Here is a 25,243-nt window from a genome sequence, read left to right on the forward strand (position 1 = left end):
CCATTTATCAGTCTCAGCGTCCGGGAATCTTTTCACAACATAATAATAGTACTAGAAAGGGATACCGCGAAACAAGTGAATGATTAAGAATTAAAATTGGACACAAAAGTGTCGAAATTAAGAATATATTATGGAGAAATGCAAGTCATATCTTGCATTTCTTGAGAATACCTTCTTAATTTTGACATTTTTGCGTCCAATTTGAATTTTTCATCAATCACTTTAGGGTTCCCCTTAATCGGAATAACCAATTATTTTAGTTTTGATATCTTTTCTGAACTTCTTAGTTTCAATTGCATTTTTTCTCCAGGATGCAAATTAAGCTAAGTGATAAGAATATTTAAACAGGCGAAACGAAAAAGTTAGACAGGGCTTGATTTCTTTAGTTAGCGTACATTGCTATTCTGTCCTCCATCTGTTAATCTTAATTGCGGCTACGCATTCTGGCCATTTATTAAATCTATCGCGGATGTAGGTTGTTGAGTCAGCCTGTTAGCTTTAAGTAAATCGTGTAATGTAGCATTACTCTTTTTTAGATTTACCTTACGTTCTCACTGCAAGTATGAAGAGTTTTGCGAGCACGATATACGTGCTTTTGGTTAAAAACTTTGAGAATAAAAAGGGATACTTGCACTCTTTCCCTGTGTTGTCAATCTTCACTCCTGTGCGAGAAGTCGCCAGGCTTACTACTAATATCAGACAACTTGTATGATAGCAAAAAAGACACGATCTTACAACTTGCCTCGCGATGTGACTGTATGTTCTAGATATGATCTCTGATTTTAACTGAACCTTTTGTTTAGGCACTAAACCGTAGTCAATTTCGGAACCTGCCTCTATGAATCAGCATTCTTTAGTATGACCACAGACAGTGGAACGTGGCACTTTCAACAGCTAATATCACAGAGCTCCATGCCACCAATTATGACCATACCAAAATATGTTTAAAGTGATCTAACAATTAGTGATATTTCACAAAATTTTCTCTTCGGTATCATTAGGCAACCCTGTGATAATATATCACATTACCAATTTGCCGATCAGGGGCAAGTGGAGCCTCGACACTGGCTTTCTAAAGTTCTGTAGAACAGTGGCCAGTATAAAATGATTCATTAATGCCATTCCTTTGCATGGGAATATATCTATTCATATGTTTTATCAAATAGTTCAATTCGTTTTTACTTTAGTTGTGATCAGTGGACATCTTTGCAGTACTTTGAATTTTGCTTCAGATATTGTATGTACCTGGCAGAAAGACCATTCATGGCTATTATGCATGCAAGATTTATCATTACTACAGTAGAGGTATTACGAGGTGTGGCTCACAAAATGAATATCATACAATTGAAAGACATATTTTTTTCGAGTGTATGTCCTGGTTAATAAGTTAAATTTTGAGTTATGAAAATCCAAAAATAGTCATAAGACATATATGATGTTATTTTATGTCATATCAATACAAGCGAGCATCCTAAATTTTCATGAAAGGAATGCTGCTGAACAACAGTTTTTTTAAAACCATATTGGCGAATAGAAGCTAAAATTACGTGCATTCGGAAGTTGGATTTATTATTTGCGTATTAATATGCTCTTAGATTTTGCATGACGTGTTAACTAATGAAATTCACCAGATTTAAAGCTAAATTCTATTTTGCATGATCTATGCTGACCGTATTATAATATTTTTTCAAGTATAATCGGTAAATATATTAATCAAATATTGAACTTCATTTTAATACCAAGTCGAAGAGTGGTGCAATTAATACTTATATCGACAAAACCAGCAACTTAATCTTTTAACACTTACATGGGAGATGGCAGGCCTTAACTTGGAACTCCCATCCATTCGCGTCCAGCCACTATAGAAAATTGTGTTTGATACACTTTCCAGGACGTCTTACCGTGATATGTGAATAGCTTTAGAGATAAATGTAAAAGCATGAGTAAAAATTTAAATTCATCACTGCTATAAATTTTTTTAAGATGACAATTTCTTTTGCGACAGCAAAAACTCAGTAATCGACTTTTTTGTTCCACAGCAGAAACTCTTTCTTGGATTTGTTCTTTGGCAGAAGAAGCTGATTCTACAGTTTCTCCAAATTTATTTTCAACCGAGTCTATTCTGCTTTCCAAAGCTTCAAATTTGTTTTCTATTATGCAGGTAATTTCTCTTTTAATTTCCTCTTTTCCTGCTTTAGTCTTTTCTTTAAAGGAGTTAACAGCCCTTCCATCTTCTCTTGGTATGCAGCAAATGCGCTAATCAAGTAGTCACGAGATGCCTTAGTTGCTCCTCAATCGCTCTTGTCACCTACATTCAATCCCACTTCTGGCATCAAAAATTGTTGCGTGCGTACGGATTTGTCATAGGTTGAATGCACACCGGTCCAATGATAGGTAGATAAAATTTATTTCATCAAAAGAAACAGTTCTGAAACTTTCTAGAGAAATACTTGTACGGGTGTTCACAGTGTCACAGAATATAATCAAAACCCACAAAACTTTTTATGCACACAGCGTGTTCGCCACGATTTGAATCCGGCTAGAATTACTAGTGTATAGCTATCATACTACGTAGCCAGTCATGAGCCTTTCATTATAGCTAGAATAAAAAACATCTGTGGTAACAAAACACTTACTGATACGGAAACGCTAGTCTTTACTTCAAATTTAGATTTATTATATTGATTTATTTTTTAATTTTCGTCTTGAAAATTAATGAATGAAATTTTTAGTATTACTCTTAAAAGGCATAAATCAGGTAAAATAATCAGAAGTACAGCGTGCATGTTATTCATAAATAAATATGAATCTCTAGGAATAAATAAAATAAAACTTTTCTACTCTGAAATGAAATTTGTTAGAAACACTCATACTTAAAAAAGAACGTCAGAATAAAATTTTGCAGACTCTTTAATTAGCCTGGAGAAAGAGTTTCAAATATTTTATGCCTTACGAGTTTTGAGTTTTAAGCTCAAAAACAAGTACACACATTAAGGTAATTAAGAATTTTAGAATAATCAGTTCTATGAAAAAAATTGTGTACGTATACACTACTCGGAAATTCTCAATTTTATAAGTTAAAGCAAATATCCCTGAACATATATTTGGTACAATATGAATTTTCAGGTATGCAAATAATCCTAAAAAATCGTGATATTATTTGTTATATATTCTTTAGTAAAATTATTTAACCGTGAAATTTTATTTCGGCGAGAAAAAAGATAAATAGCAGACATTTTTTGCAAGAATTACTATAGAAATTCGATTATTCCAAATCAGTGAATAGATATTTTAACTAGAATTTTGTTAAAAGAAATTCTCCGAGAACAAAGATTTTAAAAATGTCTTAAATTTGCCTTCATTATTTACTAAACTGCAATGTAGTAAGTTAATAGCAATTTAAAAATAGTAAAATAGTTTTTGGTATATATACCGGATAAATTCAGCATTAGATAGCAAGTTATTATTATATTATGGTCATATTATTTTACGGCATTATTATTGGTTATGTTATGTGAAGATGGAGTTTCGCGTAAAGTTCACAAAGGAAAAACAGACTTCTTAAATTATACTTTAATTTACATATATTATAAGAAAATGTAGAAAGAATGAAAAGGAAAGTTTTTTCACCCTTCAAGAGTTTGAAAAGGAATTTTAAATTAACATTTTTTCAGACATAAATTCTTCGAAAGGTAACTTTAAAATAAGTGAAAAAAAGTGGAAATTTTATAAAAACAGTTTATGAAAAGGCTTTACTAGTTAAATTATGGTCAATAATGAATTTTGATCGACTGGAGTTGCACTCATGTATGCTTATTAGCACGCGTTGATATTTTTTTTCATATTTTAATAATTCAAAGAAGTGAATTTAGCTTAGTGCTTCACATGTATGTACGTATTTTTAGCTTATATAGAGAATACAAATTCACCCCTGAGCTTCTGCAATAATGTGGTTGCAATTTTTAAATGTTTATTTAGTTTTAGTACAATCTATGTTTTGTAAGAAATAAATATCAGAACAACATAGACATATGCTATTATTAATAATACGGAGGCTGTTCGCACATTTTTAGACGATTTTGGTAAGCGGTAATAAAAACTCGTTTGCTGCAAAAGAAGTAATTGCAATTGTACTATGTTTATAAAAGTCAAAATTATCGTCTGTGGCTTGAAAGTTTTGTTTTTTAGTCAAAATGGCGAATTTAACAAAGCAGTGTTTCTAAGGCTACATTTACGCTCTTTCCAAAGAGAAATACGCATACTCCGTTATCCAAAAACGATGAGAGAGTCATGGTTTTGTGATATCTAAAGCGTCGATAGGTAATATCATCAACAAGAAAGGAAAAAAACCTCAAACTGGAGCCTCAAGTGGGATCAAAATTCCAAACAAGTATCCAAGGAAAAACGGACATCTTCGACTATTGCAAAGGTACGTTGTTTAATGTTAAAAGAAAATTCCCCTAGTCAAACGACAGTTGCAAAATCATTAAAATGCTCGGTATTCACTGTAAAAAAGTGATAAACGTTGATTTAAATCTTAAGAAAGCGAAAAAACGCAGTGTGCATCGTTTTCTTCCAAAGCATATCGCTCAACGCAGGAAACGCTGCAGAATTCTATATGAGAAACACTTATCCAAAGAAAAATGGAAAACAATTGTCGCAATAGATGAAGCATGGGTGTATTTATATGATTGTAACAAAAAAAGAGCCATTTATTATCATAAAAGGGGAGAAAAAAATTTAAGTACATGGTTCAAAGAATCGAAAGAAGGTTTTTCTAAGGGATTCATGATTGTTGCTGGTTTTTCTTATAATGGCAAGTTAAAAATAAAGAGAGTGCAAAAAAATGTCAAGATTAACTCCAAATACTATCAGAAACGTATTTTATCGCCATTTTTTCTGAATGAAATACCATCGCTTTACCCACACTGCCATCAATCTGTGAGACTCCATCAGGACAAAGCTAGCAGTCACACATCAAAATCCACTGTAAATTTCGTAAAAGAAATGGAACAAAAACTGGTATCAACCTTCACTGATATCCCTACTAAATCTCCCGATGTGTCACCTATGGATTTTTGTGCTTTCGGACTTTTAAAAACTGCATTATCCAAACGTTTTCCCAAAACCCTAACAGGACTCTGGAAAGCTGTTCGGGAGGAATGGAATAGAATATCTCTTCTGCCACTTCAAAAGGCATTATTATCCTGGAAATTGCGGTGTCGAAAGATAGTTCAGAATAAGGGATGTCAAATAGAACATTTAAAACACAAGAATTTTATGTAATTTAGTTTTGTGAATACAATATACATGGTCTAAAAATGTGTGAGCAGCCTCTGTATAAGGTGCAGTCAAATAAAAACGAGATGGATCATAAAAAAATAAACAATAATTAAACTGTATACTATCTCAAAAATAATCCTCATAACTTTTAATACATTTATCCCACTGTGAGACAAGACGGTCAGTGCATCGTGGAAAGTTGTTTTTGGCTACTTGAGGAATCATGATTGTACCCAAGCGTACACCTCTTCGTCCGAAGCAAATCGACGGCCACGAGTGTCATTCTTCAGGGCTCCAAAAATATGAAAATTGTAAGGAGTGATAACTGGACTGTACGGAGGCAGTGTGAGAGTTTTCCAGCAAAACCTCTACAGCGTAACCTTAACAACCGCTTCAATTTTTGCAATCTGGAGTTTTTCGGTGGGGGGGGGTTAACCCATGTGCTTCTATTGTTGACTTTGACGCTTGCTCTCTGCTTCAAAATGATGTCATCACGTTTCATCTCCCGCGACAATACGGGACAGGAAATGATATTCTTCCTCGTGATACCGTCCCAGATGTTGCAATAATGTAGACATTCTGTTCAATTTCTGCTCCACCGTCAGGTTGTGGGGAACACAGTGCGTACTGTTTTTTCGGAACTTCAGATGCTCTGTCAAGATGGCGTGAGCGGTACCATAACTAATGACCAACATGAGCCGAATGTTTTCTATCGTCTGCCGTCGATCTTCTCCGACGGCAATATCAACCGCGGCAATGACAGGAGGGGTAATGACACGATGAGTTTGTTCTGGCCGATTAATGTGGTTCAATGCCACCCAACCTTTTCTATATTGTTTTATTCTATTTAATTACACGCGCAGGTGACATACTGCATTCGCCATACACAGCAGACATTCCGGCATGAATTTCCCTTTCTGACTTTTCTTCCGCAGTCAATAAACGCTCTACAGCACGCCGTTCCACTTTCCTGGCCTCCCCAGTGATGGCGGGCGCACACACTACTTGCTGACCTCACTTCGAGCAAAGTGCCAAATGACAAATGACATAGCTGTCAGAGTTCACGTTATTCTTTCCTGATTTCTAATAGAGGGCTCCTTTATACACAAATCTACCTGAGTTACCCATATCCGCGTCATGCTCGTTTTTATTTGACTGCCAATTATATTTAATGTTATATTATACTTCATCTCCAAAATCTTACCATGATTAGCTCAAGAAGATCAAATGATTTAAATTTTGCTAATTTGACTAAATTTGGATGTAAAAGTTTGATCCCGGGAATAACGAAATTGGCCAGTTCTGTATTAAATTAATTAGGTAATATGTTTTAAAATGGATTAAGCTTGTTATGTTACTGATGAACAAATTATGCTTGCTTGACTAATTAGTAATTAAATGTATTTTTGTTATATTTGTGGGACAAGTTATGGGAAAATACACAAAATCGGAAAAATTATCAATTAATAAAGTAAACCAGGGAATCTTGACATCTCAAAGGAGTATTACGGAGTGGATGATTATAAATACAGGTTCCGTCAAAAAATATGTATGCACATCTTAACAAGAGAAATATCTTCAATGTGTGTTAGAATCAAACTGTATGGGTTAATATAATCATAACATAACATACATACATAATTTTCCATCTTACCCCTTTTTCACAAACTTATCGGATTGGAGAACTGTAAAAATTGGACTTTTCCATCTTCCTCTTCTTGTGAAGACATTTCGCCTTTTGTCTTTCTATTTCTGTAGTAGTTCTTTTTTGTTAAACTCAATTTATGATCCTCTCGTAATGTCTCCACCTCTTTATGTTTCCTAGCCCATGGGTTTTCGAAGAAACATAGTGTCATAGATAATAAAAGAAGTCCTAAGTGTTAAAGCACTGAAAGCCCCTGTATGCAATCCAGTTTGGCCATAATTTCCTAAAGGCTGAATTCTTTACCTTAGGCTGAAGTCATTTGCTATCAGGCTTCCTTTATAAGGGACCAGAAAACTCGCAGGAGTTAAAGCAATGAAAAATATTAAAATGAGGTCCCTGAGTGTTAATTATGTGGCATAGGTTACCTCCAAACGCCTTTGAAAATCACATATTGCCAATTTAAGTGTTTTTAACTCGAGATACCGTTTGTCATCCGAGGTGTTTTTTTTTCAGATAATTTGTTCATGAACCGAATATTCGCGAAGTGAGGAGTTTGTGATACGAGGATCCACTGTATTTCATTTATTATGCACAACAGTTGCGTGAATACTTGATCTAACTTGATCTTGTATTTCAACATATAATTGCCATTTGAATTCTGTCATTTGTCACAGTGTAATTTGTCACAGTGCATTTGTCTAACTTCTGTAACCACTCGGAAAAAAATTTAGACGTCATCCAAGCCTTCTTATTTGCTTTATACTCCACGGGAAGACTTTTCACGTTCTTAAAGCACCTTGGCTTCAATGATTTACCAATGACGAGAGGTTGTATTCTATGCGTTCCTGTGCTATTTGTACACAGAAGAACAGTCAGTCTCTGCTTTGATTTCTTCCCTCCATAACACTTTTCACCCTTGAATGCCAATGTTCGATCGGGTAGGAGTTGGAAAAACAGCCCAGCTTCATCTGCATTATAAATGTCTTCTGGAGCATACTTTTCTAAGATTTCTTTCATCTTGTTTTGCCGCCATTCATTTGCGTCGTTTATCGGGGCTGACTTTTTCTCTCCGTGAACTTCTTGGAAAGTTATTCCATGACGATCTCGAAAACGCATTAACCAACCATTGCTAGCTTTGAAAGTTTCGTTCCCTAGCATTGCTGCAAATTTCCGTGCTTTTGCACATAATAAAGGTCCATTTATTGGGACATTTGTTGCTCTCATCTCTTGAAACCATTTTAAAACAGCAGCATCAATGTTTTCATTTGTCGCAACTTTCAGTCGTTTTCGCTCTGGGTTAATTTCATTTGAAGTTACAGCATCTTCGATTTGCTTTCTCTTCTTTAGGAACGTTGCAACTGTGGATTGCGATAATCCATGTTTCTTAGCCGCATCAATCTGCTTCATTCCCTCATCAATATCATTGATAATGTTCAGTTTATCTCGAAAAGATAGTTGCTTTCGCCCTGCCATCTTAGGGAACAATATCGCGTGAAATAAAGTAAAGTTTAAACCAAATGTTTCGCGTAGAACTCAAAATCGTTAAAGACTATAGAACAACCTTTGAACTCACTTTTCAGTACGTCACTTAACAACACCCCGCCTCCATCTCCCCCTGTTCCTCTAACAAAGGACACTTGCTCTGTGACAAGGTGACCAGACAGGTCTAGATGTCCTTAAACCTTATCAGAATTCCAAAGCTTACTGGGAAATGAGACTAGGCATACATTTACACTTCACCCCCCTCACCCACTCCAATTCCCAAAAGGGTGGCCTTTATCTGTTTTGAAATCTGAACAATAGCTATTTATTCAGGGATAAGTTGAATATCCACAATGAGTCTTAATAGACGGAAAAAATAACGAAAGAAAACGAAAAAAAAAAAAGCATTTGAAAATCAAAATATTATTATAAAGGGAGAAAATAATACTGAAATTTAGATTGAAAATATCGTTTTACAGAGGTTTATTGTTCTAGAGAATATAGCAATATTGAGGGGAGATTAACATTAGTTTATATGCAAAATCACCCGGACCACAAAACATTATTGTAGTAGAGGGAGTTATTGTTGTATCGGGTATCGTTGTAGCGAGAGTTTAACTGTATATATATTCTAAAAATAGCAATTTCTATTTGCACTGCGTCATTTCGAGAAAAATCTATGTCATCTGGCTCTTACGTAATTCTGATGATGTAAATTGAACTAAAACTCAAGAAGCCAATAATAATTTCAGAGCAATATTAATTGTCCAATCAGAATGTATTGAGAACCAAAGCTATCTCAGAGTCTGAATAAAATTTCAGTCTGAAAATAATGCACTTGCTTTCTACGCTTTGCCTTTGTTGGAGGCTCTTATGTAATTTTTTTATAGTATTATACTCTTTTTATTGTGAAATGTATTAGTGCAGTTCTCGAAGGCCAGTTACCTTAAGTAACGGAGGCCTACTCAAGTAACTGCCTAGGCACGCAGGGCCACCAGTGCAGAGAACACACTGGTTAGCTCAAGGGGACAGTCCTATTGATGAATATGTTTGTTTAGAAGTATTGCGAAGCCTTCCAGTTTGGTAAAATCAGGAATTGTAAATGAAAGATAATAACGTTGAAACCATAATTTCTGAAACTGTTACTCCTATTATATTTTTGGCGTTAAAATATAATTTATCAATATGGAAATTAGTATCATAAATATTTTTGTGCGTTACATTTAATTATAACTAATGATTATGTAAAAGTTTTAATTTGTGAAATTCTGGGATAACAAGAACCTTCCCTTAAGAATTATGATTACGTGAACTCTCAAACAAAAAGACTTTTGGAATGAAATGCTGAAAAATTCAATAGGACTCTAAAAGTTAAAAATCTATTTTAAAAAATTGATATTTATTAATTATACTTTACAGGATCAAAATTTTATGATTTATGTTTTCTTTTTTTTTATTTTATTTGCTAGTGATTTAATGCTTTTTCTTTAAAAAGGCTTCTCTGTCGCTACGCCTTTTTTTTCTTGAAGGGGGGGATATGTAAAAAAAATAAAGAATATGTAAAACATTAACTTGCAACATAAATTCCCTTCTCTATTCTAAAAATAGCAAGCTCTATTTGCACTGCGTAATTTCGAGAAAAATCTATATCATCTGGCTCTTACGTAATTCTGGTGATGTAAACTGAGCTAAAACTCAAGCAGCCAATAATAATTTTAGAGCAATATTAACTGCTCAATCAGAATGTATTCAGAACTAAAACTATCTCAGTCTGAATAAGATTTCAGCCTGAAAATAACGCACTTGCTTTCTATGCTTTGCCTTAGCTGTAATGTAGTCTGTCTACAGCTGCTTTTTTCTACAAAATTATCAAAACTGTAAGCCTTTGGAACAGGCACATTTAATGTGCCGACTTGTGTGTAGCCGCAATATGTTGCTAAAAATAAAAATGAAGATTCGCCTCCAATTTCCTTGTCATTATGGATCAACACTTCTACGCCATCCAAATTCCTTTTCCTGAATATATTACACACGCACACACACACACATACATATATATATTTTGTTAGTCATAATTTAATTCAAATCCCCGTTAAACATTTTTAACAATTTACATTCAAGTTACTTCAAAACATCTTTCGAAATAGAACTTATTGAGTATGGATTCACTCTTTTCAGATAATTCTACTATAATTAATCTTAGGAGATAATATAATCAATATTATTTAGTAAATAAATTATTATTAACTTACTTTGTGGCAATGGCGCAAGTAGTAGAACAACTCGATTTCGCACTAAGTGAATTTAAGATCATACAACATATATATATATATATATATATATATAGTTTGTATGCAACATAAAGTTATCCTGTTTTCAGCGTTTTTTTTTAAAATTTAAATTTTCACATCATATATTTTTTCAATTACGATCAATTCTCAACAACGTCCTAGATATAACAGAATTATGGTCCAAATTATTTTTATTTTAATAGACTTCACAGAGAATAATGATAAAGCACTGAGCTTTATAAAAATAATTTGGTTTTTAAAATAATGCTGTTTAAATGTTTATGTTCAATACTGCATGAATCAAGATTTTCAGCTTTTTCGTTTTTTTACAAAGTAAACATCGCACAATCTTTTCTCAATAATTTAATAATAATAATAGTATATTTCTTTTTCTTATCGCAGGTAGTACTTGTTTACAAAACCAAAACACGTACGATTTGGCGAAAAAAAGGTTAACGCCAATTGGCGCAGCTTTCTATTTCAACGGAGTACACGGAAAAAGAATATAAAATTCAATTATTTGTAAAGGGTGATTCCAGTAAATTGTTAGAACCCAGCCTCATTTGTTATTTTCCTTTCATAGTTTGTCACTGCAAGAGTGGCAACCATCTGATTTTTGTTGTAGTTTCTTGAAGTTCTACGAATTTTGAAAATAAAGATGACGGTTTAGAATTTTATATGTAAAGTTATTTTATTTTTAGTTTATTAGGAGAAAGGAAAACGGGTAGTTCTTGCAAATCTCGAAGAATTTCGGTGACGACGGAAGTGATCGGTAAAACAAGTCAAGGTAATTTTATTGGTTTTATCGAATTTAATATTCTATTTGGCTTTATTGAATTTATTTGCACTGAAATGGAATCGTTAATTGAGAAACGTAAACCTGTCAGAGCGTCTTTTACGAGAACAATTAATGCAATTTTGCAGGAATTAGAAAAGGAAATTCCTGACGAAGAATTTATAAAAACGAAACTTGTTACTTTAGAACGTTTATCTTTTGAACTTAATGCATTTGATACTCAAATATTAAATTCCGAATTTTCTTCAAATGATCAGTTTGAAAATGAATGGGCGAAAATTGAAGAATACAAAGAAAAATTAGATTTAATACGAGTAAAACGGAATTATTCTTCAATCGCGAAATGATACAATCTACTAGCACTATTCCGCCGAATTCGAACAAATGGAAACTGAAATTACCTAAAATAGAGTTAAAGCAATTCGGTGGCGAAATTAAAGATTGGTCACCGTTTTGGGGACAATTTCGCCGAATACATGAAGATAAAGAAATTCAAAACGAGGATAAGATGCATTATCTCGTTCAAGCGACCGTACCCGGTACGAGACCACGGGATATTGTAAACAGATTCCCTGCAACTGCCGAAAATTATGAAAAAGTTATAGAAAGCTTAAAAAATAGGTTCGGCAGGGAAGAATTGTTAGTAGAATTCTATATTCGGGAATTATTAGGTTTGATTATTAAAAATGTCACTGATAAAAAGGGAAAATGCAGTATATCAGAATTGTATGACAAGTTAGAGTCTTATTTACGTTCGTTGGAGTCAATAGGAATGACAAGCGATAAATATGCTGCAATGCTGTTTCCGCTCGTGGAATCTTGCATTCCCGAGGAAATTTTACGAGTTTGGCTAAGAAATTATGCATCAATAATTACAGCAGAAAATTCTTACTCTTGGAACAAAGCAATCTCGATTGTCCATCTAAGTAGCGGAATCACTACTTGGATGGACAATCATGAGAAATTAAAACAATTATTATTGTTTTTAAAAAATGAAGTGGAAAGAGAGCAGAGAATTTCTTTGGCAAAAGCTGGATTTAACTTAATTGACTTGGGTGCCAAGAAAGAAAGTAGAAAAGATAAAAAGTACCAGAGTGAACATTTCGTGCCTACAGCAAATGATTTATTCTCAGGCCAAAATAAAGCAACCAATTATAGTGAGAAGAATTCTTGCATATTTTGTGAAAATTTTCATGAAAGTCGAGATTGCTTTGTTGCTCAGAAGATGCCTCTGAGTCAAGAGAATGATGAAATTAAGAAAAAGAAGGGTTGCTTCTTCTGCCTCAAAATTGGACACAGGGCCAAGCAATGCAAAACAAATGTACGATGTTTGATATGCTCGAAAAGACAATGGGGTGTCATGTGTCCGGATTTGCCCACCAATCAAAAGAGTAGTGGTGTTGAAAAGAATAAAGAAGAGGAAACACAAAACGTATCACTTGCGAGCACTAATTTCCTAGATGAAGTGTTTCTTCAAACACTATTAATTAATGTAGACGCAAACAAAAAGCAGAAGACAGTAAGAGCACTTATCGATACAGGATCGCAACGTTCATACATATTAAAGGAGACTGCTGTAGACATAGGGTGCCACGCAATTGGATCTGAATCTTTAATCCATGCACTTTTTGGAGGAGTAACAACAAAGAGAGAAATCCACAAACGCTATGAAGTGAACGTTAGAAGCCTAAGAGGTGATTTTTCTAGACGACTAATCTTGTTGGAACAGTCGAAGATTTGTGGACCAGTAGTCAGTTTACAGCCTGGACCATGGATAGAAGAACTAAGACAGAAGAATATCCATGCCTCTGATGTAGGAAAAAAGGATTTGAAAATAGAAGTTCTTATTGGAGCTGACGTCGCAGGTGTTCTGTTAACCGGAAGAATTCAAAAATTAGAAAATGGGCTGACTGCTGCGGAATCACTACTTGGATGGACAATCATGGGAAAGATAAAAGATAACGTTTCAGGAAGAAACTCCTTGTCCATATCTTCAACCATAACGTCGATGTTGACTCACAGCAGTGACATAGAAAACTTGTGGAAGCTAGAAGCACTGGGAATTACAGATGCCAAAGAAAGTAAAACTGACTCAGAGTTAGAAGAAGCAGTGTGGGATCACTTTCACAAGACTCTGAAGAGAGTGGATGATCGCTATGAAGTCAGTTTACCTTGGATCAACGATAAAGAAGCTTTACCAAGTAACAGAGAAGTTTCTGAAAAGCGATTGATTTCCACGACAAAGAAGCTCATGTTGAAAGATAAATTTGAAACATACACTGCAGTGTTCGAAGAATGGCTCGAATCTGGAGTAATAGAAGTAACAGAAGAAGAGGAACGAGTTAACAATCATTATCTTCCCCACAGACCGGTCTTCAAAGATAACTGTACAACAGCAGTAAGGCCTGTATTTGACGCTTCGTGCAAGCAAAAGGATTTCCTGTCACTTAATGACTGTTTAGCAAAACGTCAAAATTTAAAAGAATTAATACCTAGATTGCTTCTTGAATTTAGGCAAGGAAAAATAGGGATTATCTCACATATTTTAAAGAGCTTTTCTTCAAATATCTGTTCAAAGATCTGATCGTGATTTCCTAAGATTCCTATGGTGGAGAAACTCGGAACAAAAGGAAATAAGAAAATTTCGCCATTGCAGAGTAGTCTTCGGACTAAAATGCAGTCCGTTTCTTTTAGGAGCAGTGATCAACTCTCATTTAGACCAATGTGAACCTTCTTTGAAGGAAGTGGCTACAAAATTAAAAAATTCCTTCTATGTTGACAACTGTGTCACTTCAGTGAATTCGAATGAAGAAGCAGAATACTTTATTGCAAAATCAACTCAGTTAATGGCAAGTGCTAACTTTGACTTAAGAGGGTGGGAGCAAACAGAACTGAACACTGGAAAATCTACAATGAGCGAACCATTGAAAGTACTTGGTCTTCTGTGGGATAAATATGAAGATTCTTTGTTTTGTAACATCCCTAATATCAACTTGACTGATATCTCAGTGAAAAGACGAAACGTACTATCAACTGTACAGAGAGGTTTTGACCCAATAGGTTTCACATGCCCTTTTACCCTCCTTCCAAAGTTATACTTGCAAAAAAGCTGGCAAACTAAATTGAGCTGGGATGCAGAGCTGCCTGAAGATATTAAAAGAAAATTCTTGAAGTGGGTCAAAGAATTGCCCTTGTTATCCTCTGTGAAGATTCTCAGACTACTTTCATTGACAGAAGGACAATCTTTTAGTTTGCATACGTTTGCCGATGCTTCACATGGATCTTATGCAAGTGCAGTATATTTGAGAAGTCAAAATAAATAAGTCAAAGTGACCCTAGTGCAAGCCAAAGCACGAGTGGCTCCCTTAAAAAAAATAAGTATATCAAGACTTGAATTACTTGCTTGTCTTATTGGGATGCGATTACTGGACCGATTCGTCAACAGCACTGTTCTGGATAAAGAACGTAGAAGTTTGGAGCACTTTTGTGAATAACAGAGTTTCAGAAATTAGAATCCTATCGGATCGTGAAAATTGGCATCATGTACCAGGTGCGGAAAACCCAGCCGATATGCCATCAAGAGGATATTCTGTGAAGAAACTCATTAAATCAAAATGGTGGGAGGGCCGACCTTGGTTGGCACTGCCGGAAGAAGAATGGCATCGTTCTATCCCAATCGATAATAAAGAAGAGGTTAATACTGAAAAACGTAAAGCAGTTATAGTTTCGTTAAGCAATGTTAGCGATATGTCTTCACAATTCTTTGGCTATTTTTCAAAGTATAAGAAAATACTTAGAATGATTGGGTGGATACACAGATTCATAGCAAATACCCGAAAGAGGAAAGAAGAAAGAGAATCAGGAGAGTTAACAGTTTATGAATTGATAAGGGCTGAGAAACCTATCGTGAAGATTATTCAACATGATTCTTTTTCATCTGATGATATTAAGAAGCTGAAGTCAATAAGTGTGTTCAAAGATGACGAAGTCATTTTACGTGTCAGGTCTAGGTTGACTGAAATGAAAGACCATGAAAATTTTATTTATCCGATGTTACTTCCAAAGAATCATAAGATTGTGGAGAAATTGATTATTGATAAACATCTCTCTATGTCTCATGCAGGAATTCACGTACTGATGTCAACACTTAGAGAGACGTTTTGGATCCTGAAAAGTAGAGCTACGATTCGAAAAGCTTTATATGCATGTGTCAGGTGCAGGAGACATGGAGGTAAACGACTACAGACTGTGCCTGCTACTTTACCAGAAAACAGAGTTAGAGAGGCTCGTGTTTTCGTGATTGTCGGCGTTGATTTAGCTGGCCCATTAATTTTGAAGTATAAAAGAAAAGCTTGGATTTTACTTTTCACATGTGCTGTCTTCAGGGCGGTCCATTTGGAACTGATTTTGTCCCTTTCAACTCAAGGATTTTTACTTGGTCTTAGAAGATTTATTGCCCGTAGAGGGAGGCCATCGATAATTTATAGCGATAAGGGAAGCAATTTTGTCGGATCCAATAATCTCTTGAGATCGATTAATTGGAATACCATTGAGATAGAAGCCGTCACAAACAAGATCGATTAGAAGTTCAATCCACCCGCAGCATTATGGTGCGGTGGCTTTTGGGAACGACTTGTTCAAATGATTAAGAAGCTTTTGCGTCGAGTCCTAGGCCAATCATGTCTGAATTATGAAGAATTGATGAGTGTGCTGTGCGACTGCGAAGCAACTGTGAATGCCAGACCACTCACTTATGTGTCAGAGGATTCTGATGATTTCATACCTTTGACACCGTCCTTGTTTTTAGGTGAAATTCCAGCCTTTGGAGTTCCTGACTTGGATCATCTTGATAAAGTTGATTTCAACTAGAGACTGAGACATTTACAGAATTTACGAGAGTTCTTGAGAAAGAGATTTAGAGATGAATATCTCGGCCTGCTAGTGCAACGTCCATCTACAGTGCCGATTTCTCAACAGATAAAAATCGGGGATATAGTTCATATCGAATGTGATGACAAATGCAAGGTGTTGGGGCCTCTAGCAAAAGTATTTGAACTATATTCCGGAAAGGACGGCAACATTCGAGTAGTTCGTGTCAAAACCATGTCTGGAGAATTAGTTCGACCAATCCGGAGAATATTCCCTCTCGAAATACCTTCATCTTTGGAGTCAGATGAGGCAAATGAAACTGAGACGCAGGGTGAAGACAGTTTAGTCTCAAAATTACCAAAGAATAATTCAGCTGCAGATTTATCAAAGGACATTAAGACTGTCGTGACTAGAAGTGGACGACAAATTAAAATTCCATCTAGATTTCTAACCTGAACACTACTTGAGTTATTTTAGAGTAGAAATTTAAGAACTTAATTTTTTCTTTTGTTTATTATTTAGCCTTAATATTTGTGTAGACAGTATTTTTATATTTTGTTTTGATCGATTAAATATATGCCATCAATCAAAAGGTGGGAGTATTGTTAGAACTCAGCCTCATTTGTTATTTTCGTTTCATAGTTTGTCACTGCAAGAGTGGCAACCATCTGATTTTTGTTGTAGTTTCTTGAAGTTCTACGAATTTTGAAAATAAAGATGACGCTTTAGAATTTTATATGTAAAGTTATTTTATTTTTAGTTTATTAGGAGAAAGGAGAACGGGTAGTTCTTGCAAATCTCGAACAAAATAGCGTCACAGTATTTAATACATTTTGATGATAATAATACATGATGAAAATGTCATATACAACGGTAATTTTCTTATACAATATGGCCAAGACTTTCCAACCAATTCAACAGAGGTAGAAAAATGAAAAAAAATACTGAAAATAAAATAATAAATCATGCACTTTTAACTTTCCTATGAAAGGTTACATGTCATCCTTTTACAAAACTTTCTTTACATCCATAGGCGTTGCAGAAGATAAACATTTTTCTTAAGTTTTATGTAACAAAGCAGAACAGTCGACTTTCGTCCCATAGAAATGAATGTAAAGTATTTCCGGACTTTCGGAATTCGGCCATAGTCACGTGATACTAATGCTGGAACCGGTTGGAGGTTGCAGATAAGCTGTCTACCAGTATATATCTCGTTGTCTATACCTTGCATAAAATAGTAGATGATAAAATTGTTTTCACGCAATCGCGAATAACTCTCTCTACTCGTTTGATAAGATCACTTATCCCAACAGTAATCTATCTTGATCTTGACCGCTTACATTAAGCCATCGGATTAAATTTTTCTCAAAAATTTGCAAAACTATTCTCTAATACATACTTCGCACATAAATTTATTTTGTGTATAGTTTTCGTTGTGTAATGGATTACGGCTGCACTGTGTCCTTCAAGTTACCCTCCCCCCGAAAGGAAAAACGAATTATACCGTGAACCTCAAATCTGGCGGGAAACTTTGATTACAGGAAATATATTTAACGCCTCACATACTAAGCACTGAACATATGTACTGACTCCTAAGTGATTACTTATTTTGGCGCATGCTTTGTGGTGCTTCAGTAAGCGTTGTACTAGTTCACCAGCCAACTTAAGGCCGATTTCCGAATAGCCATGCATTATTATTATTTTGTGTAATGAAATCTTTTTCTAATCAAAAGCTTGAAAAGAGAAATGTGCGTGCTTCACTGTTTACTGATACTACTTTAAAGAAATTTAATTGGAAAAGAATGCGTGGTTCTTATTTTCGGTACATAAAACAATTTAAAAAAGACTTTCACGTGAAAAAAAATCAATAATGTAAAGTATTCTAGTATTAAAAGCTGCAGGATCTGTTTCCACGTTTCCTTTCCCAAGATTAAACAGTGCAGAATTTAAAAGATTCAAATGGTCATTAAAATATGCTAGTTGTTTTCAAATAGTTCACCTGTTCTATCCTAATAAACAATACACGTTTATAATTTGGAAACTAAATGACTGATTTTGTATCACGAAGAGAGACAGTTATTTTTTCCTTTTTGAGTCCGGAAGGAATACTTTAAGAGTGATAACTATAACATCTCAAAGAGATTGTTATGTATCCCAGGAAAATTTTAATGCAAATTCTCAAATTGGAACTTCTGCCTGAAAGGTTAATATTATACTAATGAAATTAGTATGACCATTGCAGTATTGTTCATATTAGTACCCTCTGCAGGAGTGAGAAAGCTTTTGCCAATCCTGCATCCGACAGATGGTAAATAATAATCAAAGTGTTGAGTCATGATGGGGATAGATGGCACTTTTAAGGGCCAGTCTTGCTTCTTTAATAACAATAGTAATGTAAATAAAATTCACAGTATCAATGATTTGAAATTCGTGTTTTCCTTAAAATGTGTTGATAAACTCGCAATAATTCAGTCCTCAGCACATTTTATTACTACACTCTGCATAATAAAAGTAATGACAATTCAATTGATAAAAAGAATTAAAATACACCTACCTTTTTAGGTGGATTGTTGAAAATAATTTTTGCTTTTATACTGACGTCATCGTTATCATGAAAACTAAAGTCAACAAAAATTGCAGGATTATGGAATTTGAATTTTGCCTTGGGGAAGCTGTAAAAGAATTAATATTTTTCTTGAAATGTTGAAATAACTTTAAGAAAATACATTTCCTTATTTGCACCTCTTACTTACTTTGAGATGATACCTTCTTTTGAAGAGAACGGAAAGTTCTTGTATAAAACAGACATGATTGTTATTGATGATGAACCTGCAACAAATAAAATATTATGGAATGAATGAATTGATAACATTGAATATTCTTTGGTTAGCATTGTCATTTTTTTAAATATTCCTCTTAACTAGAACTTATTAACTCTTAAACGTAGAAAACTATAGGCAAGTGGTAATTTTTAGACTACAGCAATTAAATTTCATTCATACTTCATGCAGTATTTGCAAAGCACATGAAGACTATTTATTAAGTAATTATTAAAGTTAAGAAAAGTACTTTCTATCTAGAATCTCGCTTAAAGAAAGCATTCATAAAAAGATAAAATAATACTGTACTGAAAGTTAATACCGATTTATAGTAATTATATATGAGAATAAATTTTTATTTAACACCATATTTACAAGTAATATAATTACCTATATTTAAACACTGATTATCAAATACTTATCTACTTTGAAACCTTAAAATCAAATTGCTGTGTAAGAAAATACAAGATGTTGAAGGAAACTCTGTAGACTTATCACGACTACTTTCTGACTTTAGTGTGACTTGCTGAAGTACGTTGATGTTGAATGAATGAGTCGTTCACAATTTTTAAGATTTCTTCTACGTTTTTGCACTAAAAAATGAATCTGAGATACCAGGCCTTTACACGTTGAAGCAGAATAAATGAATAAAAATATTGAGATAATTCTCAGATAACGATAAGTAGATTTTAATGAAAAGACCTCTGAATTCTTCACTACATCTACCAAAAGTTTCTTTATCTTCTGGTGCAGCAAGTAAATTAATTACATGTAACGAAATGTACTCACCAAAGAACTGAATGTTAAAGCTACTAATAATAAGCAAAGTTAATCTGCATAGTATGAGAAATTTGTGTAGAATTATAGTTTTGAAGGTAAGACAGAACTTACGAAACTATAGTTTTACGAATTCCTGATAGTATGCTGATTCCCTTGCTTATTATTAGTTGCTTTAATTGACTAATATTTTTAGTCTTCTAGCGTATTTTGGGATTATAAATTGTAGACCCTACTGAAAGACGGAGTATAGCGAATTCTCGCTATGTCTTGAACAATAGATGACTGCAGACGAAGGTTATAACAACCTTTATTATTTAACTAAACGGAACAGAAAATGCAATCACTCGGTGCTCACAGTTTAACCAACACTTACGGCTAAGTAAGTAACTTGAACAGTAAATGGTATGTACAGTCACAGTAAAGTAAAGTTTAGCTACATGACTGGGCTACCTCCCTATTTAATTCAGCTGTACTAATTAAATCAGCTCTATTTTGATCAGCGCTTAATCAGCTGTACACAGCAAAGCCGAACTTAGAACATCAATATAATCTAAATTAAGTGGCTAGCACCAACTACTCAACTAGAAGGCTACTTTTCAACCACGCGGGCATAAATTCAGATCTAACTCTCCTATTATGAGCTTTTAAAATCTGCTGCTTAAATACTGTTTTCGAACTCACTTAGATTTGCGTATACGTCATTAAATTTGCATTCTGGCAGGAAATTGAAACCAGAAGGAAAATGAAAGTTTCTTAAACTAAAAATACACGGTTAGAACAAAATAAGGTCTTTATATATTCTGTTAACCATCATGGCTAATGCCCTACGCGTTGTGGAATTCAAATTTTTCCGATATCAGAACTGATATCTATATGCATGATTTTTTCACATTGTAAAGCTGTATAAAGCTCGGTGTCTTTTCATTTGAATACGGCTTATAATAATATACACATTTAATAAAGGCGAGATGAAATAACGGCACCAAGCTAAGCGCTCGAGATTATGGAGATTTAAAATAATAAAATTCTCAGGATTAAGGTTACAGGCAAACATTTCGAAATTTTTGTATACAATACCCACATTTTTCTAGCTCAAATTGGTCAGGATATTGTAAAAACCATAAATGGTGAGGAAGGATACACGTATGACTAAAACTGTCGGCGGAAAACACTGCAATGAAGAAATTGGTAAAGGACAAATGACAACAGAAGAGAGGAGAGGTAAAACATTTTATTGTAATTATAAGTTGTCAACGTGCCCACCTTTCGCAGACAATAATGCACTGCATGCGAGAAATTGCTGATAGCAATAACGAACGTTACATCGTAGGAGGAATTTGCATAACCTCCTAATATTTTATTAAATCTTTCAATTCTGTATAATCTAATGTCGCGGATTTGATGTGTACAACTTAGATTCCAGATAACCTCAGAATCAGGAATCCATCGGAGTGACATCGGGGCATCGAGGTGCGTACGAAACTTCAAAGTTACCAAGGATGACTCCATCTCCAAAATGTTGTAGTAGCATTTGCCGAACATACGTGGCGACGTGTGGAGGAGCAGCATCTTGCACCCATACAATGTTATTAACGACATTTCATTGCTGCAGTTCTGGAATTACGTAATTCTGCCACATCGGTATATACTGAGCACTTGTGAAGAAACAAATTTTCATACCTGTGGATGTGAATTCGAAGATGTATAGACCGAGAACGAATATGCTTGCGATACCGCACCACACACTCACTTTAGCTTCATATAAAGGCGCTGGTGCTACATGATGAGGATTTTCGTCGGCCCTGTAAACTCGATGCTTGGATTTTAAGTGTCCAGTTAAGGAGAAACGCGCGTCATCTGTCAAAAATATCCGCAGCGGCCACTTGCGCTCTTCATCATATCTGATGAGGATAAAATTCGGAAAGTTGACACGTCGTTGCTCGTCTCAATGTTGCAACACCTGGACGCGTTGGAATCAAATAAGGAAAAACATCCAAAGAAACTTGAGGACCGTGGTTTTTGGTACATCCTAATTACAGACAACAGTTTATGGAGTATATAATGGACATGCTATAATCGTTTTATGCACTTCAACAGGAACGCACAGTAATCCGAATCGCGGAATATCACATGTGGCATTTAGTTAATGTGATTTGTCTCGCCGTTGAGAAGAATATTTCTTGCGACGTCATACGAATTAAAAGTTAAAAATGCTCTAAAAATTTGAGTTTGAAACGTTTTATACTCTGTTTGCATGCAAATGGATATGGATAACGCTCCACTGTATTCTATGTTTTCATGTATTTCTGAACTATCATTATTGTTTACATTTTAGGAAAACTATTATTTTTTTTTACTTTTCAAATTAAGTTTCTGTATGATAATAAACTAAAAGTAGTTTTGTATTATTTTTGTTCCGCGTTCAATTTCAGATTTTGTTAGTTTTCATGCCAGACCTCCGTAAGTCTAGGCTAATTAAAACTTAAGGAAACTTTCAGTATGAAAACAGATTTAAGCAAATGTTATAAATATAGCTGTAATGAAAAAAAAAAAAAAAAAAAGAACATTTAAAATTATTTTAAATTCTTCTCAGACTCAGCTACAGGTACACCAAAGAAAATTCTTTAAGAATCATCTTTAGTCTAAAAATAGAAACTCAGTGGAAAGTTCTCATACAACACTAACACAGCGTAAATTTTACGTAAAATAGCATTATAACTACCTTATAACACTAGATGTTGCATGCTAGCCATTTGTTCTTCATTATCTAAATAATGAAAATTTTTTGACATAGCTACAGGCAAAACAGAAAAACTGTTTTAACATTTATCTTTACACTACAAACAGAAGCTAAGCGGTAAGGTTTCATAGCATTCTAATTCTCATATCAAAGACGGCTGCGTAAAATTTATATAAAGTATCATAATAGCTATTATGATGTACTGTAAAATACACAGGATATTCATACTTATTGCAAAAAAAAAAAAAAAAAAAAAAGAGTAAGAAATGTACAGCATTTAATTAACAGGATTACTAAATCTCCTTTAGACCAAAATCAACTGTAAAAACATTTTCCTTCCAAATTTTTGAAGTAATTTTTCGATAGCATAAGGGTTTTAAAGTAGAAGTGAGTGGAGTGCCATAATCTTCACAATACACCACATAGGTAGCGCTTAAGTACATTAATCATCTTTAGAAATTTTTGACTTTCGAACAGTGCATCAGTATTGTTCACATCACTTCTGATGTGCAGTCACAAATGAATTCCATTTAGCATTGTATTAATTTTCATGCGCATGGTATTATTTGACACAATGATACTTTTAGCTTGGTCACTTTTCATACAATTATACTCAATTCGGTTTCAATTTATTCCTTATCGTATTGCTCCTAAAGTAACATTTCTGAACCAGAATTACAAAATATACAATCTTATGCAGCATCAGCATATAGGACTGCGTAAAACCATTACGGTTACTGTAAGGATCGTGAATTATAAATAAAGGAAACAGAGCTATGCTTTGCTGGAAGAGCAATATCAGAAGATGTTCAAAAAAAGATCTGATATAAAAATTAGTACTAGTAGCATTTTATTTGCTAGCTGGAGGACTCGTATGTTTGTACTTTAAAAAGAATAAATAAAACTTATTAATATTATCAAAGATGGCTTTTATTGACAATAACCAAATTTCTTACCTTATTGAAATAAAGTGTGGGAAGATCAATATGAATTCCATCTCAGTATGAAATTTTAGAATCAAGAAAGTTTTACTGTTACACTTGGCTTTGTAGATCTTAATTACCGCGAACTATTATAAATCCGCATAATACAGATTTATATTGCTATGCGGAAGGTTTAGAGGCACATGGGTTTATAAATACTAAGCACTGCATTCTAATAAACATTAGCATGTTAGCTTCTGGTATGTAAGCTTAAATGTTTAAAGAAGATCAATTCAAATTAAAATGCTTTTCACAAATAACTTTGGAAGAGAGGATGTACGTTAGGGAAGAGGTTAAATTATTAGAACCCCGTTTAATCAAAGCCAGCCGTATTTAAAATTTCATATCATGTCGGACAATTATTATAAAGAAAGTTTCATCTTTTCGCAAAGTAAGCAACTTTCGAGTAACAAGAAATGTTTTTATTTTTGTAAAATTATATGAGTATCATGTAAAAAGTAACTACTTTGCATGCAAATTCCCTTCTTCTACAGTATTTTATAAGGCAGTTTCAAAGAGTGCTATAAATGAGTTAAAATAAATCATGAGATGTCTGAGTGTCTGAGTTAAAATAAATCATTAATTACCATTGAAATCATGCTTCTTCCGAAGTGTCAAATCATAATCTATAAAACTGAAACAGGAACTTGTGTCATTATCACGCTGCAGTGGAAAATGCAGGATTTTTGGCAATGTCGAAGAGATTTTCAATACTTCTACACCTGAAAGTTGAAAGCAAAGTATGAGTAACATAGCATATCACTTTTACTTTAAAGAAAGGCATATTTTTTTTTGTGTTCATGAAGTTTATTATAAACCATCCAGTTTATAAATTCTTAATCATATGTAACGTTGTTTTGCAGTTTTGAGTTCCACGACTATTTATTTTCAGTCAGCATAGATATACTTTACAATGCTTTTAACAAGAAACATGCTCAAAATTAAAAGGTGATAGAATAGATTTATGTATAGTACATTGGTGTGCAAAATTTAAGTAAAAATGTAAATTTTAATCGGATAACCCTGAAATTGCAGAAAAGGGGTTCTTCCGATCAATAAAATGAACACGCAATTCAGTAGAAAGGTCATGCGTATGCACATATCAGGAATAAAATGTCGCAGGCCACGTGAGCGCACGCAAAACGCATGCGGTCGGGACGCTCAACTCGAGACTACCATAAAAGGAAGGACGGAGAAGCAATTAAAAGCATTCACTACAAGTGAAAGTGAGTTTTTTCGTGAAATATGGCTAGAAGAAATCATCTGGATGACTTCACCTTGAAGAATGATCGAAAAGCTGGAAGAGGGGCGTAGTGTGACCAGTGCAGTTGAAGAGTTCGGAATCAACTAAAGTGTTCTTTCGCTCGCTTGGAAAGCCTTCCAAACCATAGGAACAGCTATTAGAAAGGTTGGTGGTGGCCGGCCAGGAAAACAACTGCAGCAAATAATTGATATATCGTGTTGCAGGCGAAAAGAGCCCGAAACCAGTCAGCAAGCGTCACAGCTCAGCAAGTGTGTACAGCAACAGGTACTGTGTCCAGACACCTTCGCAAAG

The 25,243-nt window shown here is 34.2% G+C and overlaps 1 protein-coding gene across 1 annotated transcript in view; it reads right to left on the bottom strand.

Moving 5' to 3' along the window:
• The window catches only part of LOC118183124 (uncharacterized), a 356,054-nt gene that overhangs the window by 81,520 nt on the left and 249,291 nt on the right, over positions 1–25,243 (bottom strand). Inside the window, exons 15-17 of the mRNA XM_085817140.1 lie at positions 24,276–24,410; positions 19,120–19,195; positions 18,921–19,038 (exon numbers count right to left, since the gene is read on the bottom strand). Coding sequence (XP_085673266.1) covers positions 18,921–19,038; positions 19,120–19,195; positions 24,276–24,410 — 329 coding nt within the window. The remainder of the gene's footprint in view (positions 1–18,920; positions 19,039–19,119; positions 19,196–24,275; positions 24,411–25,243) is intronic.

Source organism: Stegodyphus dumicola, chromosome 1, assembly GCF_044657685.1.
Source record: "Stegodyphus dumicola isolate Sdum_Otavi_A_Nest chromosome 1, ASM4465768v1".
NCBI lineage: Eukaryota > Metazoa > Arthropoda > Arachnida > Araneae > Eresidae > Stegodyphus > Stegodyphus dumicola.